The 26,533-nt window shown below is 40.8% G+C and overlaps 1 protein-coding gene across 1 annotated transcript; it reads right to left on the bottom strand.

The window, feature by feature from the left end:
• Window positions 1–1,467: 1,467 nt before the first annotated feature.
• Window positions 1,468–25,465, bottom strand: LOC131729615 (type 1 phosphatidylinositol 4,5-bisphosphate 4-phosphatase-like). Its single transcript, XM_059019816.1, has 7 exons — window positions 25,158–25,465; window positions 10,619–10,782; window positions 10,108–10,214; window positions 9,782–9,893; window positions 9,609–9,661; window positions 9,317–9,407; window positions 1,468–8,934 (listed from the first exon to the last, which is right to left on the bottom strand). The coding sequence occupies exons 1-7, from the start codon at window positions 25,279–25,281 to the stop codon at window positions 8,791–8,793; spliced, it is 795 nt and encodes a 264-aa protein (XP_058875799.1). The 5' UTR covers window positions 25,282–25,465; the 3' UTR covers window positions 1,468–8,790.
• Between the last annotated feature and the right edge of the window lie 1,068 nt (window positions 25,466–26,533).

Consider the following 26,533-nt stretch of genomic DNA (forward strand, 5'->3'; position numbering starts at 1 on the left):
GACAACATTCCTCCGCCCAGGAGAGCAACCACCAAGAAAAGGTGTTAAAACCAATTCTCGCCCAGGACAACTGGAAGCTGCTAGAGACTGGAAAATGCTGGCAGATGTTGGTCAACGGCTTATTTTTCCACCTGAGATTGCCACCACTAACCTTCGACCAGATATTGTCTTGTGGTCTGGATCAGCACGCCTTGTTCACCTGGTAGAGTTAACAGTGCCATGGGAGGATGCTGTAGATGAGGCGTATGAGAGGAAGAAACTGCGGTATGCTCAACTAGCCACTGAAGCGGAACAGCGAGGATGGAGAGTTCGGGTTTACCCAGTGGAAGTGGGTTGTCGAGGATTTGTGGCACACTCTACAACCCGGTTTCTCAGAGACGTCGGATTCAGTGGCCAAGAGTTGCGTCGCACAGTGAAGAACTTATCTGAAGCAGCAGAAAGGAGCAGCAACTGGCTGTGGTTGAGACGGAAAGATTCTGGCTGGGGACAGGTAAGTAAGCTGGGCTGAGTTGAGTGGGGGACGGAGGGGGGTGATGCTGGGACGCCAGAATCACCGTCGAGCCCTCTTGAGGTGTCGTGGGCTAGTCGACGAAACACTGAGGATGGAAGGTGCCCACTTGAAAACCCCAGAGATGTACCCTACTTAGCTCAATCCAGACGGTTGTCATGCTGATGCGCTGGGGAGGCCGCACTTTGGTTGATCCCCGGAGCCAGCATCGCAGCCGTTGTGTGTGCTGATGCGCCAGGGAGGCAAAATAAGCTGATCCCTGGAGCCAGCATTACACTTCAGCCATTAACACCAGACAGAAGGATATCTACATCATCATATGGAAGGAAACGTAAATGGATGGAGACACATATGGATCACATTAGTTTACTGTAAAGCTACGTCTTAGTTGGTGCTTATCTTGGCGAGAGCCGAGTTCAAATCAGCATGAAGTTTTAACATCTACTCTCGTGTAATGGAAATCAAATAATAATTTTAGAGTGTTTACCAACAAAATATAATGAAAAAAGCATTACTCAAGAAATGAGTTTAAGCATTTTATCTATTTATTTATTTATTTTCATTTTAAATTTTGTAACATTAATAGGGTTTTTTCTTTGGAGTAAAATGCTTTGCAAATCCCCACCTACATATTTGGGTACTCCTAACTATTCTTTTTTGTCTTAAAAGTGTGAGGTGACCGTGTATGTTTAATGTATTATAGATTCAAATGTGTGTCTGTTTGGAATGTATGCATACAGAAAAATAAAACTGAATATGTGTATTTTATTTTCCACCTATCACTTAACGTTTTAACAGTAATGTCACACCCAGCCCCTTTCACTTTAAATGTACACTACTATATTACTATAATTGGATGTTACTGGCAAGTGAAGCAGTGTTACCTAAAAACACAAAACATTTCCAAAGAAATCGCACAGGGTTACCTATCAGTGTACTTGCCATGATTCACAATGTAATTACATTCAGTATTTTCTTTTATTACATGGTAACAAAGAGTCACTTCAAAATACAGTACACTGCCAAAGGAATCACATTGAATTATATTTGTTTTATTGCAATTATCATGATTCACAATGCAATTAAATTCATTATTTCTTTTATTACAAGATAACAAGGAGTCACTTCAAAATACAATACACTGCCAAAGGAATTACATTTAATTATGTTTGTTTTATAATTACCATGATTCATAATGTTGTTACATTTACCATGTCCTGTTATCACCAGGTAACAAGGGGTCATTTCACAATCAGTAATACTGTAATTAAGGTCAGACTATGTTTTAACTTAGTTACATATGTAACTAAATAGAACTACATGTTGTTATTTTATGGAATTCCATAATGTAGTTACTGGTCCACTTATAGGATTTATGAGGAATTACATGTATTATATACTGTAATTACAGTGTAACTACATTGTAGTTAATGTACCTGTATTTTGAAGTGTATATATATATATATATATATATATATATATATATATATGGATACAGTATATATACAGTACTGTGCAAAAGTTTTAGGCAGGTGTGAAAAAATGCTGTAAAGTAAGAATGCTTTCAAAAATAGACATGTTAATAGATTACATTTATCAATTAACTAAATGCAAAGTGAGTGAACAGAAGAAAAATCTACATCAAATCAGTATTTGGTGTGACCACCCTTTGCCTTCAAAACAGCATCAATTCTTCTAGGTACACTTGCACAAAGTCAGGGATTTTGTAGGCATATAGTCAGGTGTATGATTAAACGATTATACCAAACAGGTGCTATTGATCATCAATTCAATATGTAGGTTGAAACACAATCATTAACTGAAACAGAAACAGCTGTGTAGGAGGAATAAAACTGGGTGAGGAACAGCCAAACTCAGCTAACAAGGTGAGGTTGCTGAAGACAGTTTACTGTCAAAAGTCATACACCATGGCAAGACTGAGCACAGCAACAAGACACAAGGTAGTTATACTGCATCAGCAAGGTCTCTCCCAGGCAGAAATTTCAAGGCAGACAGGGGTTTCCAGATGTGCTGTCCAAGCTCTTTTGAAGAAGCACAAAGAAACGGGCAACGTTGAGGACCGTAGACGCAGTGGTCGGCCAAGGAAACTTACTGCAGCAGATGAAAGACACATCATGCTTACTTCCCTTCGCAATCGGAAGATGTCCAGCAGTGCCATCAGCTCAGAATTGGCAGAAAACAGTGGGACCCTGGTACACCCATCTACTGTCCGGAGAAGACTTGCGGCCAAAAAGCCATACCTCCGACGTGGAAACAAGGCCAAGCGACTCAACTATGCACGAAAACACAGGAACTGGGGTGCAGAAAAATGGCAGCAGGTGCTCTGGACTGATGAGTCAAAATTTGAAATATTTGGCTGTAGCAGAAGGCAGTTTGTTCGCCGAAGGGCTGGAGAGCGGTACACGAATGAGTGTCTGCAGGCAACAGTGAAGCATGGTGGAGATTCCTTGCAAGTTTGGGGCTGCATTTCTGCAAATGGAGTTGGGGATTTGATCAGAATTAATGGTCTCCTCAATGCTGAGAAGTACAGGCAGATACTTATCCATCATGCAATACCATCAGGGAGGCATCCGATTGGCCCCAAATTTATTCTGCAGCATGACAACGACCCCAAACATACAACGAAAGTCATTAAGAACTATCTTCAGCGTAAAGAAGAACAAGGAGTCCTGGAAGTGATGGTATGGCCCCCACAGAGCCCTGATCTCAACATCATCGAGTCTGTCTGGGATTACATGAAGAGAGAGAAGCAACTGAGGGTGCCTAAATCCACAGAAGAACGTGGTTACTTCTCCAAGATGTTTGGGCCAACCTACCTGCCGAGTTCCTTCAAAAACTGTGTGCAAGTGTACCTAGAAGAATTGATGCTGTTTTGAAGGCAAAGGGTGGTCACACCAAATACTGTTTTGATGTAGATTTTTCTTCTGTTCACTCACTTTGCATTTTGTTAATTGATAAATATAAACTATTAACATGTCTATTTTTGAAAGCATTCTTACTTTACAGCATTTTTTCACACCTGCCTAAAACTTTTGCACAGTACTGTATATATACAGACGTGCTCAAATTTGTTGGTACCCCTCCACAAAAAACAAAGAATGCACAATTTTCTCTGAAATAACTTGAAACTGACAAAAGTAATTGGCATCCACCATTGTTTATTCCATATTTAATAGAAATCAGACTTTGCTTTTGATTTTTTATTCAACATAATATTGTAAATAAGAAAACAAATGAAAATGGCATGGACAAAAATGATGGGACTGCTAACCTAATGTTTTGTTGCACAACCTTTAGAGGCAATCACTGCAATCAAACGCTTTCTGTAGCTCTCAATGAGACTTCTGCACCTGTTAACAGGTAGTTTGGCCCACTCCTCCTGAGCAAACTGCTCCAGCTGTCCCAGGTTTGATGGGTGCCTTCTCCACTGCAAGTTTCAGCTCTTTCCATAGATGTTCGATAGGATTCAGATCAGGACTCATAGAAGGCCACTTCAGAATAGTCCAATGTTTTGTTCTTATCCATTCTTGGGTGCTTTTAGCTGTGTGTTTTGGGTCATTATCCTGTTGGAGGACCCATGACCTGCGACTGAGACAGAACTTTCTGACACTGGGCAGTACATTTCGCTCCAGAATGCCTTGATAGTCTTGAGATTTCATTGTGCCCTGCACAGATTCAAGGCACCCTGTGCCAGGCGCAGCAAAGCAGCCCCAAAACATAACCGAGCCTCCTCCATGTTTCACTGTAGGTATGGTGTTCTTTTCTTTGAAAGCTTCATTTTTTCATCTGTGAACATAGAGCTGATGTGACTTGCCAAAAAGCTCCAGTTTTGACTCATCTGTCAAAAGGACATTCTCCCAGAAGGATTGTGGCTTGTCAATATGCATTTTAGCATATTCCAGTCTGGCTTTTTTATGTTTTTCTTTCAAAAGTGGAGTCCTCCTGGGTCTTCTTCCATGGAGCCCACTTTCGCTCAAAAAGTGACGGATGGTGCGATCAGAAACTGACGTACCTTCACCTTGGAGTTCAGCTTGTATCTCTTTGGCAGTTATCCTTGGTTCTTTTTCTACCATTCGCACTATCCTTCTGTTCACTCTGGGGTCGATTTTCCTCTTGCGGCCGCGCCCAGGGAGGTTGGCTACAGTTCCATGGACCTTAAACTTCTTAATAATATTTGCAACTGTTTTCACAGGAACATCAAGCTGCTTGGAGATGGTCTTGTAGCCTTTACCTTTACCATGCTTGTCTATTATTTTCTTTCTGATCTCCTCAGACAACTCTCTCCTTTGCTTTCTCTGGTCCATATTCAGTGTGGTGCACACAATGATACCAAACAGCACAGTGACTACTTTTCTCCATTTAAATAGGCTGAATGACTGATTACAAGATTTGAGACATGTGTGATACCAATTAAAGAAACTAATTAGTTTGGAATATCACTATAATCCAATTATTTATTACCTTTTCTAAGGGGTACCAACAAATGTGTCCAGGCCATTTTAGAATATCTTTGTAGAATAAGCAATAATCCATCTCTTTTCACAGCTTATTTGCTTTATTCTATGACATACCAAAGGCATGCAAGTATACATGATAAAATAGCTTTTAATTTCATCACTTTTCAGGAGGAATGAAGCATTATTTTAATGAGCTGTAAGGGTACCAACAAATTTGAGCATGTCTGTATATATATATATATATATATATATATATAAAACCAGGGTAAATATAACACACAGATATATTGACAGTAAGAGTCGAAATAGAGCAGAAATAGAATAAAAATCACAGGACTTTTACAGGAATGTTTACACAATGGAAATAAAACATTATTAAAATAAAACATTATCGTCACGTTTGGATTTAAGAGATGAATTCGTACAGCATTCCAGCAATTCACACATGCACGCAGACTTGTGTGTGCGGAGTGTGTGGATTGCTGTGGAGAATAAGCTAATTCTTAAAAATAAACAAAGACCAAAATGAATACATTTTCAAAGAGAGGAAGTGATTTCGGAGATCTCAGGATGCTGTGCACAGCTGCCACGTGTCCCTCTGACCCACCCTGAGCACCCAGCACCTGTACCACAGGGTCCACATCAACCAGCAGGGCCTCCAAGTCTGCCAAGATCCTGAAAGAATGTGCCCTGGGCCGGGACCCATCTAGCCCGTCCCACAATGCACGAGCCAGGGAGGAGAGCCCCTAGGGGAAACTCCCACACAGTCTAGACTGCAGCCCACCAGCCAACCACGTTACTGCCCTCGCCCAGCCAGCCAGCCCTGCCCTCACTGAGCTGGGGAGATCAAGCAGCTCCTAAACTCATCTGCACATGGCTGATGAGCTGAGAAACCCGGATGCACACTGGTAATGTACATCAAGCCTACTGGCGATTCAGCAAAACACTGAAAAAAACCCACGCACATATAAAGACATGAACGGCTTAAATTCACTTTGTTTCATTCTACATAAAAAGGTAACCTAGAAAAAATATGTATCTATATCTATATATATATCTATATATCTATATCTATATCTATATATATATATATATATCTATATATATATATATATATCTATATCTATATCTATATCTATATCTATATCTATATCTATATCTATATCTATCTATCTATCTATCTATCTATCTATCTATCTATCTATCTATCTATCTATCTATATATATATATATATATATATATATATATATATATTTATATAAAAATGAGATCTCTTTCAATTAGTATCTGGAACATTCAGGGCCTGTATTCCTCAACTTTAGGGCTGAACAGCACAGACCCGGAATTTCTTATCAACATAAAACACATTATTGTTCTACAAGAGACATGGTGCCGTCACGTCAATCAATCAGGAATGGTAGAGACTGAGGCCCAGATTTATAAAAGGATTGCACAAAGGATGTTTTACGACTGTATAAAATGGCATTGAGGGTTCTCAATTTTTGGTTTGGATTTATAAAAGGCACGCAATGCATAAACACGCAATTAAGATGTAATTTCCGGGAGTGGTGTCTCTTTGCACTTTAGCCCTTGATACATATGTAATTGTGCATATGCATATGTAATTCTGGGGTTTCTGAGAGATTTTGCAAATGAGGTCTATCAAATATGTTCTTATGTTCTAATATTCCAACTAATTTATTAAAGCTGTCAGTAATTGCGGGCCTCATATTTTCGTGATTATTTTAAGAACTCTGAAAAGCAGACATAAAATTGCCACAATCAGACAGTGGCGACCCCTTACAACCGTAGATCCTGACGCCTGTACTGAGCCCAAACTCACCTACAGATGAAAACATCAACCAGACATACTTCAGGGGTGTGAATGAGCGCACATTCAGCAAGCTGCCTGGATCGCAGTGCTGGAGGTTTAGTTTTTATGAATTATAATTCACACAAGAGGGCAAACTGAAGTGTTTACCAGTGAATAGTACACATATTTGCCCCTTCCCGCTTCCCTTTCAAATACTTTTATAAATCATTATCACTCACATACAAACACCATTACTTTCTTGGAATATATATATATATGAATAAATAAAAGTAGGAAAGGCCAAAACAAATTAGTAATACTCTCCTATAATAAACTCCTAACACTAACGGCACCCTTACCCATGGAAACAGATCTCAACATTATAATTGTACAGGTCTGTGAGCCATCACATTTTGTAACATTTACAGATGAAAGATGTTTTTCAGGTGAAGAATGTGTTTTTGTGTTTCTCTGATTATCAAGTGTTCTGGGTAACAGCAAAGCTCAAACCTGAGCAAAAGTTTGACAAATTGCACTCTCAGGGAATTCTGTGTGCTAAGTGTGAGGTGGGCTATAGTGTCTGGGTGAGTTAGCTATTATTAAATATTTACCTGGTAAAGTGCAGATGGCCAGCCATAAACCTTGTGCCACGATAAGATCTGGCATAGCAAATATTTACAATGGGAATAAGTCTTTAACCAATCAAATGAATATGTGTACTTTTTTGTTTTCTTGTACTTTGTAACCTAATGCTGATTTGCTGTAGGGAGAGAACTGTATAAAGGGACAGGGAAGATGTATCTCACTAAGTATCCTTGAGAGGAGCTTCCAGTTCTGTGGTCGTTGTGACCAAAAGACAATAAACTTGTCAAACTGTTTAAGCTTGACCTCTATTGTATTGTTTCCGTGTTCTAAAAATATTTCTTACAGAATTGGCGTCACAAACAGGATTCCTGATTGCTCGCTCACCTGACTGCTGAGACAGGCTAGAGTATGCTGTGGCTTACATACTTACTGTGCTTAGGGTAAGGAAATGGAACACATTTTGTCTTATACGGTTTTATACGGCTTATAAGTGTTGCTTGCTGACTTAGATAAAAGCGGATCGACATATCCTGTAAGGGAAGTGTTTATATGTATGTATATGCATGTGTGCAGTGGACTCTGGGACTGTTCATGCACTTGATACAATGTAACTGAAAGTTTTGGTGGAAGATGCAGGTGTGCGTTCGGTGTTTGTAGCATGGATAGATTGGGCATGAGGAATTGTGGGGGCATGTTTGTCTGGGATAACTGCATTTTAATTTAAAGGGTGTGAAGAGGTTTGAACGTCGTGTTTTCAGATATTTCTTGGCAGTGTCCAGTGCCGATGGTCTTGAAGCTTTCATGCGGACAGTCTTGGGAGAGCGCTTGCATTTATTTTGCTCAAACCAGTTGCAGTGTATTGGGGGTATGAATGATCCTGGAGGCTGCTGTATATGTGTGTGTGTATATATATATATATATATATATATATATATATATATATATATTTATGTGCACTGCATTTTCTTTATTTATTTGTATATATTGTTGTTGTTTGTGCCATGTATGTGCTTTGACAACACTTATTTTTTCATGCTAATAAAGTCAATTTGAATTTAATGACAGAACAATTATTATTATTGAGATTGGCTAATTAACATCTCTCTCTCTCTCTCTCTTTTGCTCCATCCCTCCTCTCTCTCACTCACTCTGGATTTTTACTGTAAGGCACATTTGTAGCAATAGGCGGGTGTGTTGCCTTACTTTTGAATTCTCCTTTAACAAGAAACTTTTTATAATAATGTCTGTCTCTGTACCCCCCCCCCCCCCCCCCGCTCCTCTAACTCTCACTCTCTCCAGTTTAATCAGTATAGTTATAAATCAGCTCCTCTCTCTCCTTTTCTCCCACCCCTCTCCCTTCCACCCCTCTCCTTCCTCTTCCTCCTCCTCTCCTCCCTCTTTCCCTCTATGTGTAGTTCTGTACAGGCTCGCTGATTTTAATGCAGGCCCAGTAAACCGCCCAACCCAGACAAACCACACACAGAACCAGAACCACAGCCCAGATGGCATAGATCGCTCCGTACTGTTCAGCCTCCTGCCAAGTGCCAGCCTGAGAGAGAGAGAGAGAGAGAGAGAGAATAATATTTGCAAATATTATTATTCAATTACATTCTCTTTTTACTCCTGCTTCATCAGATGAAGGCTGTGAGCTGAAACATATTAAAAGCTGAAAGATATTAAAAAGAAACCATGAAAAGTGTTTTTGAAAACAGAGTTTGAGTGAGTTGCTCTATTTGAGTGCGGACCTTTCTTGACCTGTTTGGTCTTAATTCCTTGATATTTTTTGGGAGGTGACGCACCAATTCATTTGAAAAAGACTGAACTTGAGTCTGATGGTACACACCATTTAAACACATTCTAGAATGAAAAGATTTTTGGGTGTGGCCATGTAGCTCCCCCTGCCCCCCCATCCCTCCCTTCCTCCATCTCACCATTAGTCCTCCAGCGATGACAGCAAAGAAGAGACCCAGCATGAAAAAGTAAACACAGCGTTGCCAGGGGTAACGCCGCCCAATAAAGGACCTGAGAGAAAGACAGGGAGAGGGCAAAAGAGACAGTTATACATGATAACATGATTGCATTATGATAAAATGTGAGGCTCAATTCTGGACTGTGTAAGTGGCAGGGTCAATGTGTGTGTGTGTGTGTGTGTGTGTGTGTGAGAGACAGACAGACAGACAGACAGACAGACAGACAGACAGACAGACAGACACACAGACTTACACTTTCCGACAGTGAGGGCATCTGGCGAGTTTCTTCTTTGTAAAGTCAGTCCACTGAGACAGAGAGAGAATTATTATCAATCTTATTGATTCTTATTCTGATTATTATTACAGTACTTGTGATTATTAATTAGGATGATGAATATGAAGATGAAGATGAATTGTGAATCGCACCAGGAATGTGTGAGCGCAGTGTCCACAGCTCACTCTGGCTCCACAAGGCTGCAGCTCTGGGCTGACAGGACCTGAATCTGACTCCACTGGACCCAAGTTTATAATTCTCTTACTGAGACAGATAGAGAGAAAAGGAGCGGCAGAGAGGGAGAGAGAGCAGAAGAGAGACATAATTACATATGTGTGTGTTTGTGTGTGGGCCTGAATCTCCCTTTCTCCCCTCCCCTCTCCCCTCCCCTCCCCTCCCCTCCCCTCCCCCCTCCTCCTCCTTCTCCTCTCCCCTATCCCCCCTCCTCTTTCTCCCCCATCCCCCCTCCTTCTCTCACCAGTAAGGACGGGGACAGGCCATTCTCTGTGAAGTTGCTTTGCAGATCAAGAGACAGTTACAAGGACAGCGCACATACTTCTTACCAGGAGGAGGGTTCTTAATGGGCTGAGAGAGAGGGGGGGAAGGGAGGGGGGAGAATGAGGTATGGGAGAAAGAGAGACGGGGAGAGAGAGAGAGGGAGGGGTTGAAAGGGGGAGAGAGAGAGAAAGAAGGGAGGTTAACACAGATACACTGACTACTTTTCAGTACAGTAATAATTATAATAATTATTATTATTATTATTTATTTCTTAGCAGACGCCCTTATCCAGGGCGACTTACAATCGTAAGCAAAAACATTTCAAGCGTTACAATACAAGTAATACAATAAGAGCAAGAAATACAATAACACAGAAATACAATAATACAGACCTAGCTTCACACACTCATGCACACGTACACGCATACATACTTAGACACATGTTGAGACACGCACACGCACACAGATGCAAAAACACACACTCTCCTCACCGTTGCCTCGTTGCAGACCCCACACTTAACAAGGTGCTGGTGGCTGTCTGCCTTCACACTAATGAGGGACTGACATACACGACAGTTGATCTTGGAAGTGCTGCCCGACATCATTAGGGAGTAAGGAGGAAGGTCTTCCTCGATCGGGAGAACTGAGGGGAGGTCTGGAGAGAAGGGGAGGGAGACGGACAGAGAGAGGTTAATAGAGAGACAGAGGGAATGAGAAAGAGAGAGGGAACGAGAAAGACAGGTTAATAGAGTGTGCGATAGAAAGAGAGGGAGGGTGAGGGGGGAGAGAGAGAGAGAGAGGGGTAAACCAAACAATTCTGCACAGACCAGATTGGCTGTGTGGTCACTGTGAGACAGAAGAACTGGAAACAGAGATGCACTTTCTCCTAAATTGCCATATACTCCCAACCCAAGATCATTTACTTGAAAAAATGTAAATTTTCCTCCCCCATTTCCCAAAAAGCCAGAAAAAATGGCAGTCCTCCTGGGAGAGGGACACACAGCCCCACTGGCTGCCCAGTGTGTGTGTGCCTGTCATGCAAAACTGAAAGATCATAATTGGATAAGTCTTCACCCCCCTGAGTTAATACTTGGTGGAGGCACCTTTGGCAGCAATTACAGCTGTGAGTCTGTTGGGATAGGTCTCTGCCAACTTTGCACACCTAGATTTGGCAATATTTGACCATTCTTCTTTACAAAACTGTTCAAGCTCTGTCAAGTTCCTTGGGGAGCGTTGATAGACAGCAATCTTCAAATCATGCCACAAATTTGCGATTGGATTTAGGTCGGGACTCTGACTGAGCCACTCAAGGACATTTACTTTGTTGTTCCTTAGCCACTCCAGTGTAGCTTTGGCTGTGTGCTTTGGGTTGTTGTCATGCTGAAAGGTGAACTTCTGTCCCAATTTCAGCTTTCTTGGAGAGGGCAGCAGGTTTTCCTCAATGACTTCTTTGTACTTTGCTCCATTAATTTTCCCTTCTATCCTGACAAGTGCCCCGGTCCCTGCTGATGAGAAACATCCCTGTAACATGATGCTGCCACCACCATTCTTCACAGTAGGCATGGTGTTCTTTGGGTGATGCGCTATGCTGGGTTTGCGCCAAACATGACACTTTGTATTTAGGCCAAAAAGTTCCATTTTAGTTTCGTCATACCACAAAACTTTTTGCCACATGGCTACAGAATCTCCCAAGTGTTTTTTTTGCATACTTCAAACGGGATTCAAGGTGGGCTTTCTTGAGTAATGGCTTCCTTCTTGCCACCCTACCATACAGGCCAGATTTGTGGAGTGCTTGGGATATTGTTGTCACATGCACACTTTGACCAGTCTTGGCCATAAAAGCCTGTAGCTCTTGCAAAGTTGCCATTGGCCTCTTGGTAGCCTCTCTGATTAGTCTCCTTCTTGCTCGGTCATCCAGTTTGGAGGGACGGCCTGATCTAGGCAGGGTCTTGGTGGTGCCATACACCTTCCACTTCTTAATAAACGTCTTGACCGTGCTCCAAGGGATATTCAAGGCCTTTGATATTTTTTTATACCCATCCCCTGATCTGTACCTTTCAACAACTTTGTCCCGGAGTTCTTTTGAAAGCGCCTTGGTGCTCATGGTTGAGTCTTTGCTTTGAAATGCACTACCCAGCAGAGGGAACCTACAGGAACTGCTGAATTTATCTTGAAATCATGTGAATCACTACAATTTAACAAAGGTGGAGGCCATTTAACTTGGTGTGTGATTTTGAAGGCGAATGGTTACACCTGAGCTAATTTAGGATTGCTATTACAAGGGGGGTGGACACTTATCCAACCAAGCTATTTGAGTTTTTATTTTTAATTAATTTTCTACAAATTTCTAGAATATTTTTTTCACTTGGAAGTTGTGGGGTAGGATGTGTAGATAAATGAAAAAAAAACTATTTTAATGCATTTTAATTCCAGGCTATAAGGCAACAAAAGGTGAACATTTTGAAAGGGGGTGTAGACTTTCTATAGGCACTGTATATATATATATATATATAATTATTATTATTTAGCAGACGCCTTTATCCAAGGCGACTTACAGAGACTAGGATGTGTGAACTCTGCATCAGCTGCAGAGTCACTTACAACTACGTCTCACCCGAAAGACGGAGCACAAGGAGGTGAAGTGACTTGCTCAGGGTCACACAATGAGTCAGTGGCTGAGGTGGGATTTGAACCGGGGACCTCCTGGTTACAAGCCCCTTTCTTTAACCACTGGACCACACAGCCTCCTTGGGTCATTCCTTGTCAATTCAACCAGCCAATGTCACCATACGTTACACATTTGGTTAAAAATCGGCAAAAAGTTAGTAAAAGTGTTTGTTAGAAACTTTGTGAAATTTGAGCGGTCAACTCTTTATAGTTCCTGAGATTTTCGTGTTGATACCTAGGGGGTACCACCCTGCCAATGTTCTGTGAAAACACACACACACTGCTTTTAAAGGCTAATAATGTTTGAAATAAACATGTTAGATACCCAAATTCACCCCCATATAGATTTTTGGTCAAAAATAAAATAAATAAGATCTGTTCCTCTCCTGCCCCCAGAGCAGGTCTGTTCCCTCATTCCCCCAGAGCAGGCCTGTTCCCTCATTCCCCAAGGGCAGGCCTGTGCCCTCATTCCCCAAGGGCAGGCCTGTGCCCTCATTCCCCAAGGGCAGGCCTGTGCCCTCATTGCCCAAGGGCAGGCCTGTGCCCCTGCCCCCAGAGCAGGTCTGTATCCTTTTTGCCCTAAAAGCAGACAGGTCTGAGCCCCTCCTGTCGAAAGAACAAGTTTGCCCTTGCATCAATGGCAGATATTCTCTCATCTCTGCCCCTAACCCAGTCTTATTTCCTTTTACCATGATGTCTAGAAACCAAAAGATTGTTAGGTTAACATAATGAACAACATTAATATAACCTGGCCTAGAATAACAGAATATTACCCATTTAAACAAAGTATAAATTTCAATGTGAAAAAGGCAGACATGCCCTAGCGAGGGGCATGGGGCTCTGTTAGGGGCAGATATGAGACACAGATCTGCTCTCGGGGCAGGGGCACAGGACTGCTCTCGGGGCAGGGGTACAGGCCTTCTCTCGGGACAGGAGTGACAGTCCTGCTCTCAGGACAGGAGGGAAACAGATCTGCTTGTCCTTTGGGGAAGAATTACACTGACAAGCCTCATTCTGTATCAGCAACATTAAATAGCTTACTATGCATGATTAAAAAGCATGTCTGGGGCTTCCGAGTGGCGCATCCAGTAAAGGCGCTCCACGTGGAGTGCAGGATGCGCTCTATAGTCTGGACGTCATGAGTTCGAGTCCAGGCTATTCCTTTGCCGACCAAGGATGGAAGCTTCCAGGGGGGCGGCGCTCAATTGGCCGAGCGCTGCCCGGGGGGAGGGAGGGCTAGGTCGGCCAGGGTGTCCTCGGCTCACCACGCACCAGCGACCCCTGTAGTTTGGCCGGGCACCTGCGGGCTTGCCTGTAAGCTGCCCGAGAGCTGCGTTGTCCTCCGACGTTGTAGCTCTTGGGTGGCTGCATGGTGAGTCCACAGTGTGAAAAAAAGCGGTCGGCTGACGGCACACGCTTCGGAGGACAGCGTGTGTTCGGCTTCGCCCTCCCGAGTCAGCATAGGAGTGGTAGCGGTGAGCTGAGCATAATAAAATAATTGGCGATTCCAAATTGGGAGAAAATAATAAAAATAATTGGCAACAACTAAATTTAAATAAATAAAAAAAAAAGTATGTCTAAAACCATCTTGACAAAAAAGAACCACTAGCAGCATTGTTTTTCATGCATTTAAAAATGAACTGTTTTAGTGCTCCAATATTTTCCCTTGTCATTGCACCTGATAAATCCCATGTTTCATAATGGAATTCTTGACAACTCCTATAATCGAATTATGTAAATATATTCTGCTACGTATATTTTTTAGACGATACAGGTCATGTTCTATCTAAGCCTTTTAGTCCCGCCTTTGGCAAAAATCAAGTAACCAATCCGACGCGACACATTAGTTCTGCCCCCAGGGCTGATCTGCCCTCAGAGCAAAGTTCATTTCCAAAAACTCAACTGAGCTGCTTGAACGGACAAACTGCACGTGCACGTCACAACAGAACACCCAGCGTGGGCATGAACATGAGCACAGCGTCATCGGTGAAGAAATAAAACAAACTGGCATTTAAATGAAATTATTATTATCCTTTCGACAAATATTACCTACAAAATCCCTCATATATAACAACATGTACCAGAAGCTCTCTGCGTACAACAATAAATATATCAATATAGACCTGCTGAATAACCTAGCTATATGAATAATCAATTAAAATAAACCCCCAATTTTAACGTTAGCTGTCTTTTAACACACTATTATGTTTCACTTTTTGTACCACGCACCCAAGCGAGGCAGTCAGCTACTGTAGCCTCCTCTCGAACCATGCACAGCTTCACTGCTTTCAAAACGTAGCTACTGCTGTTGCATAGTATTTAAATGCGAACCCCGAAAACGTTCCGTTAGCATGCCTCCTTCTTCTTCTTCTTATTACTAATAAACAGCGAAGTGCAATAGATTATACAGAACAACCCATCCAATACTGTAATAAACTGTAGTACAGCATTATAAACTCTGGTACGGTATAAGGTTACTACACTAGATTCTGGTATCAGTTTACAACACTAACCCCGATGCTATACCTCCTACAAAAAGAAGGGAGGTCATGATTGTTGGGGACTCCATACTGAGAAACACAGCAAGTTCAGTTTGCAGTTTGGACCCCCTTACTACAACAGTGTGCTGCCTTCCAGGAGCCTCAGTCAAGCACATCACTGATAATGTGGACAGGCTCCTAGAACGAACAGGAGATGACCCGGTAGTAGTCGTCCACATTGGTACAAACAACATTGGAAGAGACAGGCCAAGATCCCTGCAAAACAAATTCAGAGAGCTAGGAAGGAAATTAAAAGACAAGACCAAAACTGTGGTATTTTCTGGGATACTGCCGGCGCCTTGCAAAGGACCATATGGGCAGCTGGAAATACAAAATCAAAATGCATGGGTGAAATCGTGGTGCACACAGGAAGGCTTCACCTTTCTTGAACATTGGAGCACTTTCTACAACAAGGACTAGCTATACAGGTGGGACGGACTGCACTTAAACAGAAAGGGAACCAATCTACTCGGAGAAAGGATCCTTCAGGCGGTACAGAAGCATTTAAACTAGAAAGGAAAGGGGGAGAAAACAAAAAAACAGAAGGGTGACTACATCAAAACAAGGGCAACAACTCAGGTAAGACCACTATCTTAATGCTAGAAGTCCGAGAAACAAAATGTTAGAACTTGAAGCTACTGCACTAACAAATAACTACGATGTGATAGGTGTTACAGAAACTTGGTTGTCTGAGAGTGATGGAGACAAATATAATATTAGTGGGTACACACTGTATAGGAAAGACAGGCAGGACAGAAGAGGCGGAGGGGTAGCGCTATATATAAGAAATAGCCTTGAAGCCCAGGTGTTAAATCAGGACAAAGAAAACAATGCAGAATCAATATGGGTCAGAATAATGGACACAAATTCAAAGGGCATAATAATAGGAGCATTTTTATTATTATTATTTATTTCTTAGCAGACGCCCTTATCCAGGGCGACTTACAATTGCTACAGACCGCCAAATTCAGACGCTGAGCAAAATAATCTGTTGTACAATGACATTCGAAATGCGTGTAGAAAAGGAGAAGCCATACTAATGGGGGATTTCAACTTCCCCTGTATAAAATGGGAAAACTCAATGGGGGGCACGACGGATGAAATTGCAATGGTGGAAATGACAAATGACTGCTTCCTAACGGAATTTGTCAAGGCACCGACTAGAGGGGAGGCATGCCTTAATTTAGTCTTTTCAAATAATGAAGACAGAATAACTAAAACAGAGGTCAGAGAGCCATTGGCAAACTCAGACCACAACATGGTCTCATTTGAAATATTTTTTAAAACCCGAAAAGTAATGACTAAAGCTAAGGTTTACAATTTTAGAAAAGCAAACTACGAAGGTATGAAACAGAGACTAACAGAAGTAGATTGGAGTAAAATAGAGAAAACATCCACAGAAAAAGGGTGGCTGTTTTTTAAAAATGTAGTACTAGAGGCACAAAACAATTACATCCCAAAAGCAGACAAATCTAAATCTAAAACAAAATGGCCAAAATGGTTTAATAGATCAATTAAAAAAAATATTCAGCGAAAAAAGGCACTTTACAGAGCTTTTAAAAGGGACCAAAAACAAAGCACACAGAAAGAGTACTTGGAACTGCAAACACAAGTCAAAAAGGAAGTTAGAAAGGCCAAGAGAGAGATAGAAATCAATATTGCTAAGGGGGCTAAAACCAATTCCAAAATGTTTTTCCAATATTATAACAGCAAGAGAACATTCAAAGAGGAGGTTAAATGTCTAAAAATAGCAAATATATTAAATGATTACTTTTCACAGGTTTTTACAAAGGAGGACACGGACAACATGCCCCACATGTTGACCTGTTCCTATCCAATTTTAAATAACTTTAGCATAACAGAGGCAGAAGTGTTAAAGGGACTAGGAGCTCTTAAAATAAACAAATCCCCTGGGCCGGATGAGATCCTCCCAATAGTACTCAAAGAAATGAAAGAAGTTATTTACAAACCGCTAACCAAGATCATGCAACAGTCTGGAAAAATAGCAAACGTAATACCGATCCACAAAAAAGGAGACAAAACCGAATCAGGTAACTACAGACCAATAAGCCTGACTTCTATTATATGTAAACTTATGGAAACTATAATAAGATCCAAAATGGAAAATTACCTATATGGTAACAATATCCTGGGAGACAGTCAGCATTGTGTTAGGAAAGGGAGATCGTGTCTAACTAACCTACTTGACTTTTTTGAGGATGCAACATTGAAAATGGATAACTGCAAAGCATACGACATGGTTTATTTAGATTTCCAGAAAGCTTTTGACAAAGTCCCGCATAAAAGATTAATTCTCAAACTGAACACAGTAGGGATTCAAGGAAATGCATGCACATGGATTAGGGAGTGGTTAACAGGTAGAAAACAGAAAGTACTGATTAGAGGAGAAACCTCGAAATGGAGTGAGGTAACCAGTGGTGTACCACAGGGATCAGTATTAGGTCCTCTGCTATTCCTAATCTACATTAATGAGTTAGACTCTGATATAGTAAGCAAACTCGTTAAATTTGCAGACGACACAAAAATAGGAGGAGTGGCAAACACTGTTGAAGCAGCAAAGGTCATTCAAAATGATCTAGACAGCATTCAAAATTGGGCAGACACATGGCAAATTAAATTTAATAGAGAAAAGTGTAAAGTATTGCATGCGGGCAATAAAAATGTGCATTATAAATATCATATGGGAGATAGTGATATTGAAGAAGGGATCTATGAAAAAGACCTAGGAGTTTATGTTGACTCAGAAATGTCTTCATCTAGACAATGTGGGGAAGCTATAAAAAAGGCCAACAAGATGCTCAGATATATTGTGAGAAGTGTTGAATTTAAATCAAGGGAAGTAATGTTAAAACTTTACAATGCATTAGTAAGACCTCACCTAGAATATTGTGTTCAGTTCTGGTCACCTCGTTACAAAAAGGATATTGCTGCTCTAGAAAGAGTGCAAAGAAGAGCGACCAGAATTATCCCGGGTTTAAAAGGCATGTCGTATGCAGACAGGCTAAAAGAATTGAATCTATTCAGTCTTGAACAAAGAAGACTACGCGGCGATCTGATTCAAACATTCAAAATCCTAAAAGGTATAGACAATGTCAACCCGGGGGACTTCTTTGACTTGAAAAAAGAAACAAGGACCAGGGGTCACAAATGGAGATTAGATAAAGGGGCATTCAGAACAGAAAATAGGAGGCACTTTTTTACACAGAGAATTGTGAGGGTCTGGAACCAACTCCCCAGTAATGTTGTTGAAGCTGACACCCTGGGATCCTTCAAGAAGCTGCTTGATGAGATTCTGGGATCAATAAGCTACTAACAACCAAACGAGCAAGATGGGCTGAATGGCCTCCTCTCGTTTGTAAACTTTCTTATGTTCTTCTTATGTTCTTAATACACCCTGATAAACTGGTACACTGATATCAATATGAATTACTTGTATATTTGTAATACATTTTGATAATGTATTGCAAGAAGTATTTTTTTTCTCGGTCAGGGGCAGCGGCTGTGTAAATGTTTCTGGAAACATTCGTCACAACACTGTACTTGGACTCATTACAATGTCCTGCTTTGGGTGAGTAAAAATGTCTGTGTGTGTGTGTCAATGTGTGTGTGTGTCACTATGTCATTGTGTGTGTGACAGTGTGTCACTATGTGTGTGTGTCAGTTTGCATGTGTCAGTGTGTCACTATGTGTGTGTGTCAGTTTGCGTGCATCAGTGCATGAGTGTATCTGTGTGCAGGGTTAGAAACTAACAATACTGTGCTGCTAGTCCAAAGGACCAGTACCTTTTAAACTTTTAAACCAGTAAACTTGGTAGGCCTGGTGTAAACTTACTAGTCCTTATGTGAAGTGCCGAACAACAGTTGGGGTCTGTGGCAATGTGCTCCGCCCCTGTGTGCATTTCTGTGTTGTATGTTGCGTGTGGTGTGTTAATGTTGGTGTATAGGCATTGGTACACGGGATATAAACGGGTCTGTGTTTCACGTGTGATTTAAAATGTATAGTTGTATTTATGCACGTTTTACTCACTCGGGGTTGGGTGTTCGGTGAGTAGTGAACGAGAGAGAGAGGAGAAATAAAGTTAAAGATAAATATTTATAACAATTGCTATCGCGTGCTGGTAGGACCAGCACGATACTTGTTTGTTTATTTACTCACCGTGTTTGTGTGTCTGTCCGTCCACCGTTTGTTTAAGTGTTAGTCCATTTTGTTTGTCGATTTATTTTGGAGCAAGTGCCGTGTCCTGTCTTCTGTTTGTTTAAACCTTTTATTTATAATAAACCGCGCAACAGCGCTTTCATCATTTCACCTCATTTCTCTGTGTATTCATTTCCTGGTTCTGACGGCACCACTCAGCTAGCCGTGTGACAGGGTCCCAAAAACAGGCTTAGATTTTATTTTGCTAAAAAACAAAACACCGTTATAAATTTAGACTAACATTTTTTTTTTAACAAAGCACCTTCGTAAACATTCATACAGATCGATCAGTCACCTATTTGCACCTCGTTTCTTGTGTGCTGAGAAACTGACACTGACAGCACCAGACGGGATGACAGAGGAAAACATTCTCTCAGCTGTGTCACCCTGCCGACCATGAAGCTCTGCCTGAAACTGACAGCGTTGACACAATGTTTATCTGATTGTACATTACGTGTTGCTATTTACAAAAATGCTGGCTGGCTATGAATTACTATCTATAATGCACGTACACATGCGGTCTTCACTAAAGTCCCAATTTAAAGACAGTACGTTTCACTGTAGCCCTCGGGATGAAATTGTTAGGTGGCTATTTAATTATTATTATTTTATTAATTAGCAGTGGGAGAAAACTGCTTCAGCAAGTACAGTAGAATCTGCCAGAACTGACGGACGCTGAATCTACTACAGATACTAATGAGAGCATAACAAAAACAAAAGAAAAACGAGGGAAACGCAGAACATTTCAAGAAAGCTGGGAGACTTTGTATAAATTGATTTTATATTTTTAAATGCTGCAGTAACAGTTCTGCTTTTGAAGCATCCACTATAATTTGACAGAACAGGTGATTTATTTGCACTGTGCAGAACCTTATTTTCCCCCGTTGGTGCTTGAGCCCCGGAGAGCTCACAGAATAACCACCTGCACCTATTGTTAGCGATTAAAGCCTGCGTTTAGAACGAACTGATTACCGCTCAGCAGTACTATATTGGTATAAGAAAAGTGTGTTTTAAAAAAGTAATTTCAGCTTCCAATCACTTAAAATATGCTGACGATAATGTAAACAACACCAAGCTACAGACAGCGAGTCCCAAGCTTTAAACGTGTTACTGTTTATAAATAAGAACTTAACTTTATTATGAATATACTGTGTTATTATGTTTTAACCAACATAATATGATAATGTTCTGTGACAGGGTGACTAAACGGTGACGTCACGGCAGAAGCAGGAACGCAAAAATACTGACACCGGGCACTGCAGTTCAAAAGAAAGAAATCGGCTGGCCGCCTTTTTTATTAAATAACAAAAATAAATAAAAAGGTTGAACAAAATAAAATCACCAACACAAAATATATAAACAAAGGTCAGGCTGGGCAAATAGCTGTCACTGATCCTTTTACTTTCGTTTTAGTTTCATTTTTGTTTTCACTCTTGCTCTCCTCGCTCTCTCTCATACACTCCTCTAAAACACCCACCCCGAGATGGAGAGCTGCAGGCTTTTTATATTCAGGTGACCATCTCCCGATTAGCAACAAAATTAATGTAAAAAACAAAACAATGTACAGGGCACCTCGCCCTGTTACATGTTCCCTATGGTATTTGTTTGTTTATTTGTTTTAAAAGGTTTAGTAAAACATGGCCTATTGTTTGACCTTGTTAGTACAACCGGCCCGCTTTGCTAATGACACCAGTCAGGGTCGTAACCCAGTATAAATCTCCACATTACTGTAAAATGACTTTACACTTACTTCAAAAGATGCAACGTGTTTCAGTAAATTCAAACGATAAACTTTGCATCCCGCGCAGAGGGAGAACACAAATGTAAAACATCATTAAGTGGGGTTGGCATTGCAGGGGAGATGAAGGGAGGTTTCAGTTCCGAGTGACTGTTTTCTAAGCATTACTTGTGAATTTTTATTCACCACTGCTACACCCCTTTAGAAAATTGACTTTCCTGCATGTTTTTTTTTTTTTTTTTAATGTAAGATTGAACGTGAGAGTATATGTGTACATTTGTTTTAAGTACTCGCCCAGAGGACTACTGAGACACAGACATCAACTAGTCCTCATCAGATTTAATTTAAAGCGGAAGTTTCTAACCCTGTGTGTGTGTTACTGTGTCAGTGTGTGTGTGTGTATTAGTTAGTGTGTGTGTTTCAGTGTATGTGTTTGTGTGTCAGTGTGTACCTATCTAAGACTGTACAGTACACAATTGGATATATTTGACTGTATACTACAGATCCTATAATACGTGTGTACCGCTACAAGCTACAAGGCTCGAGAGACCCTGTAGAACTGAGTTCAGCAGTTTATGATGGTACATGAACTTGTTAAGTACGTGTCTGCCTGTGCGTCTGTCTTACTGTTAGCAAGACTAGGCCTATACATGAATTACTGTACATTACAGCGCAGGCTGTCTTAACATTATACTAAGTACTGTACTTGCACTGTACTTTACTGTCCTGTGCTACACTCTAGTACACAACAAATTTATTTTGACATTGAATGAGCGCTATTTGTGTTTTTGAATTATACTGTACAATACAATACTGTACTGTAGGCCAGGGGTTCCCAAACTGTGGGCCGTGACTCATCCCTGGGTGGGCCGCGGAAGCAGTGATTATTATTATTTTATATATTAACTTAAAGTCGTGTAAGATGTGATGTTGCAATAATGTGAGCAACATAGCTTAATATAAGACAACATGTGGATGCGACAGCGTGGGAGAAGTACAAGTGGACAAGTACAACGCAGTTAGAAGCAGTTTGAAAGCAGGTTGACAGCTGCAGAAACTAAACTAAACTTCCAAAAAAAAAAATTAACATGGTCTTCAAGCCAGTAATCTGTGACAACTGCATGATGTGGGAAATCCGAGAAAACCCAACAGAGCTCAACCAAGTGTGTGTAAAGTTCTGCACGATCCAGGACTTGCTTAAACGAGTAAGTGTGTTAGAAATGGAGCTGCAGAAAATAAGACAGCAACAGGAGCTTGAGGTGGCATACCCACAATTCATGGAAGTCTGCACCCCTAGCAGACTGAAAGCCACCAGGGAGATGGAAAAGGGTCGAAACAGCTGGGTTCAGATAGGCAGAAGCAGGGGAAAAAAAGAAACTTCGTCAAACACGACCACCAGAAATCCAAACATCCAACAAATTTGAACCAATTTAGATGACCAAAACTAACATCAAGAAAATGAAAGGAACAACATCCAGGACCCTATAAACAGTGCTGGCCAGGCAGCAAAAAGAAGGGAGGTCATGATTGTTGGGGACTCATTGAGAAACACAGCAAGTTCAGTTTCCAGTCTGGACCCCCTTACAACAACAGTGTGCTGCCTTCCAGGAGCCTCTGTCATGCACATCACTGAGAACATGGACAGGCTCCTAGAACGAACAGGAGATGACCTGGTGGTAGTTGACCACATCGATACAATCAACATTGGAATAACAGACCAAGATCCCTGCAAAACAAATTCAGAGAGCTAGGAAGGAAATTAAAAGACAAGACCAAAATTGTGGTATTTTCTTGGATACTGCCAGCACCTTGCAAAGGACCATATGGACAGCTGGAAATACAAAATCAAAATGCATGGCTAAAATCGTGGTGCACACAGAAAGGCTTCACCTTTCTTGAACATTGGAGCACATTCTACAACAAGGACTATCTATATAGGTGGGATGGACTGCACTTAAACAGAAAGGGAACCAATCTACTTGGAGAAAGGATCCTTGAGGAGGTCCAGCAGCATTTAAACTAGAAAGGACGGGGGGAGAAAACAAAAAAACAGAAGGTCAGAGAGCCATTGGCAAACTCAGACCACAACATGGTCTCATTTGAAGTGTTTTTTAAAACCCCAAAAGTAATGACTAAAGATAAGGTTTACAATTTTAGAAAAGCAAACTATGAAGGCATGAAACAGAGACTAACAGAAGTAGATTGGAGTAAAATAGAGAAAACATCCACAGAAAAAGGGTGGCTGTTTTTTTAAAAATGTAGTACTACAGGTGCAAAACAATTACATCCCAAAAGTAGACAAATCTAAATCTAAAACAAAACGGCCAAAAATGTGCACTATAAATATCATATGGGAGTTTATGTTGACTCAGAAATGTCTTCATCTAGACAATGTGGGGAAGCTATAAAAAAAGGTCAACAAGATGCTTGGATATGTTGCGAGAAGTGTTGAATTTAAATCAAGGGAAGTAATGTTAAAACTTTACAATGCATTAGTAAGACCTCATCTAGAATATTATGTTCAGCTCTGGTCACCTCATTACAAAAAGGATATTGCTGCACTAGAAAGAGTGCAAAGAAGAGCAACCAGAATTATCCTGGGTTTAAAAGGAATGTCGTATGCAGACAGGCTAAAAGAATTGAATCTATTCAGTCTTGAACAAAGAAGACTACACGGTGATCTGATTCAAGCATTCAAAATCCTAAAAGGTACTGACAATGTCAACCCAGGGGGCTTTTTTTTTACCTAAAAAACGACCTAATTTGCATCTGCGCTGTACAGAGTGGTAGAAAAAAAGTAGCAATACAAGGCTCTCTTTTCCCTTTGTAGGTATTAGTTTATATTTAAAAAAAAAAAAAAAAAAAAACGTTTATTCATAACATGCAAGGTTATGGGTGCATCAGACAAACCAGAGGAAATACAAAAACAAAGCAGTTATGAATAACACTTTGAATTATAAATGGATCGATGTTTTGGAATTATTTTTTTCTTCACAACGTATATATACATTTTTACAAGTATTTGCAATTACAGCATCTGAGAAGGAAAATACGTATTTGATGTAGGACAGTTTTTAAGCAGCAAGTAAAATTAACATTTTAAAAACAAGATTCATACACACTCATAAGAATTTTATATAAATTAATGCTAGACTCGCATCAAGCTTGGGTTGAGTTTCTGTGTAACTATGCACTTTAATTCTAATAAAATGAAAGCCGTGTGTGTGTAGTTTGCGAGGCACAGCTACAGTAGCTGCTTTAAAACAGCGTTTTTTACGAGGCTTTGGCAATTAGGGCGCATACTCGAGTTCTGTGGAAACGAGGTATTGTTTTACTCAGAAGGAATTACTGTTCAGATATTTATGAATGGGGAAAATAAGAAACGTTTCCTTCTTTTTTTTGTTTGATGACGATGAAAATAGCTGCATTTCTAATGATGTTTAGTTGGACAGGTTCCTAATGTAACAACATAATAATAATAATCTAAAAATAAAGGTTTGGTTTTGGAATTCATTTTATTACTAAAACAAAAAAAAAAAAAAAAAAAAAAAAAAATCCCACTACATATTCATTGTTATTTTCTAAGTATTTAGAAAATGTGAAATATTTTCAAATAAAATAAGAATTTACATTACGTTTATTGACAGTATTGACAGCTATTGATGTGCCGCAGTACCTAATACAACTGATCAGGTGGGCCTGGCCCCAGTGAAAAAGTTTGGGAACCCCTGCTGTAAGCTGCTGTGCTGTAACCATTACCCTAGTTTTATCGTGGTTAGTTAACAACCCAGCATCAGCTACACGGTACCAATATAATATTTAGGCGCTATATAAATGCATGACACAACAACTATTATTATTATCACTCACTCTGCGGCTGGCAGGGCAGCCCGTACGCCGCCGCCGCTGGCCCGGGCAACACTGCGCCGCTTCCGCCGATAGCTAAGTCGCTTGGTTCGTAGGAGAGGAGCGGGGATTTCTCGCCGTCCGCCATGCCTGACACCGGGACCCGCCGCCGCGGCAATAATAATAAAATAAACAATAAAAATGATAGTGTTACAAGCGGCGGATCAGGAGACCGCAGGAGCAACCAGGAAACAACAAGCTAGCCTTGTCATGTGATTGTATGTGTCTGTCTGGGAGAGCTGGAGGCGTTCACGGCGATCATTCTGCGCAGATCCTGAACTTTGGGTGCGTTCTTATAGCGCAGATTTCCTCAGTTCTGCACTGATATGCGCAGTTCACATAATAGTCCACAATGTGTACAATTGGGCAGATCTGTGCAGAACGCACTCATTCTTACAAGAATATTGGCTAAACAAGGCAGAATCCGCGCAGAATGATCTCTGAACACAGGGAACGCCAACAGTGTACTTGCAAGACGGACGACACACGCCTCACACCCCAAGCCGCACAGGGGAGAAGTTTGCCCCGAACTTAGACTGGCAGGCAGGCAGCACTATTTTGCCCACGAAAGGGCTTTTGTGCACAAAATACATTACAACATGTATTTCGTCCCACAAAACGAAAAAACAAATGTATATAATATTGTCCACAAAAGGCAAAAGAGAGTTTTCATTTTGTGGACAAAATGAAATAAAATGTTTTCATTTTGTGCACAAAATACATTTTTTCTTAGATCATTTTGTGGACATAATGAACAGTCAAGTATACATTCTGTCTACGAAAAGCAAAATAAGTTTTCAGTTTTGTCCACAAAATAATTTAACATACAATTATCATTTTGTGGGACAAAATGTATATTTTGTGGGGCTAAAACTAATTTTGTGGGACGAAATACACATTGTGTAGCACAAAATGCAAATTCTGTGCACAAAACAACATTTTATGGGACGAAATACACATTCTGTGGGACAAAATGCTAATTCTGTGCATAAAATAGACATTCTGTGGAATGAAATACACATTTTGTAGCACACAGTGCTAATTATGTCCACAAAATACAATTTTGTGGGACGAAATGATAATTATGTGCACAAAATACTCATTATGTCGGATAAAATTCTGTGCCACAAATACAACGCGCAGTTTTCAGTTTGAATGTGGCAGCTTTTGCCCTTAGAAGGCATGTTTCCTTTGTGATGTAACTGAGGAGGCGGGTTTTCGCGGAGAGGTGTTTTATTATCTGCCTAATAGGCAGACCTGCCTGCCAGTCAAAGTTCAGGGCAAACTTCTCCCCTGTGCCCCCAAGCCCGGTACGCTTATAACTCCGCCTCTACACGGAC

This window comes from Acipenser ruthenus, unplaced genomic scaffold (assembly GCF_902713425.1).
Source record: "Acipenser ruthenus unplaced genomic scaffold, fAciRut3.2 maternal haplotype, whole genome shotgun sequence".
Classification (NCBI taxonomy): domain Eukaryota; kingdom Metazoa; phylum Chordata; class Actinopteri; order Acipenseriformes; family Acipenseridae; genus Acipenser; species Acipenser ruthenus.

Coding starts and splice junctions, on each gene's coding strand:
- LOC131729615 (XM_059019816.1), bottom strand. CDS start 25,281: ATGGCGGACGGCGAGAAATCCCCGCTCCTCTCCTACGAACCAAGCGAC. Junction 9,662..9,781: donor ACTGCGCTCACACATTCCTG/GTGCGATTCACA, acceptor TCTCTGTCTCAG/TGGACTGACTTTACAAAGAA. Junction 9,408..9,608: donor TGCCCTCACTGTCGGAAAGT/GTAAGTCTGTGT, acceptor TCTTTCTCTCAG/GTCCTTTATTGGGCGGCGTT.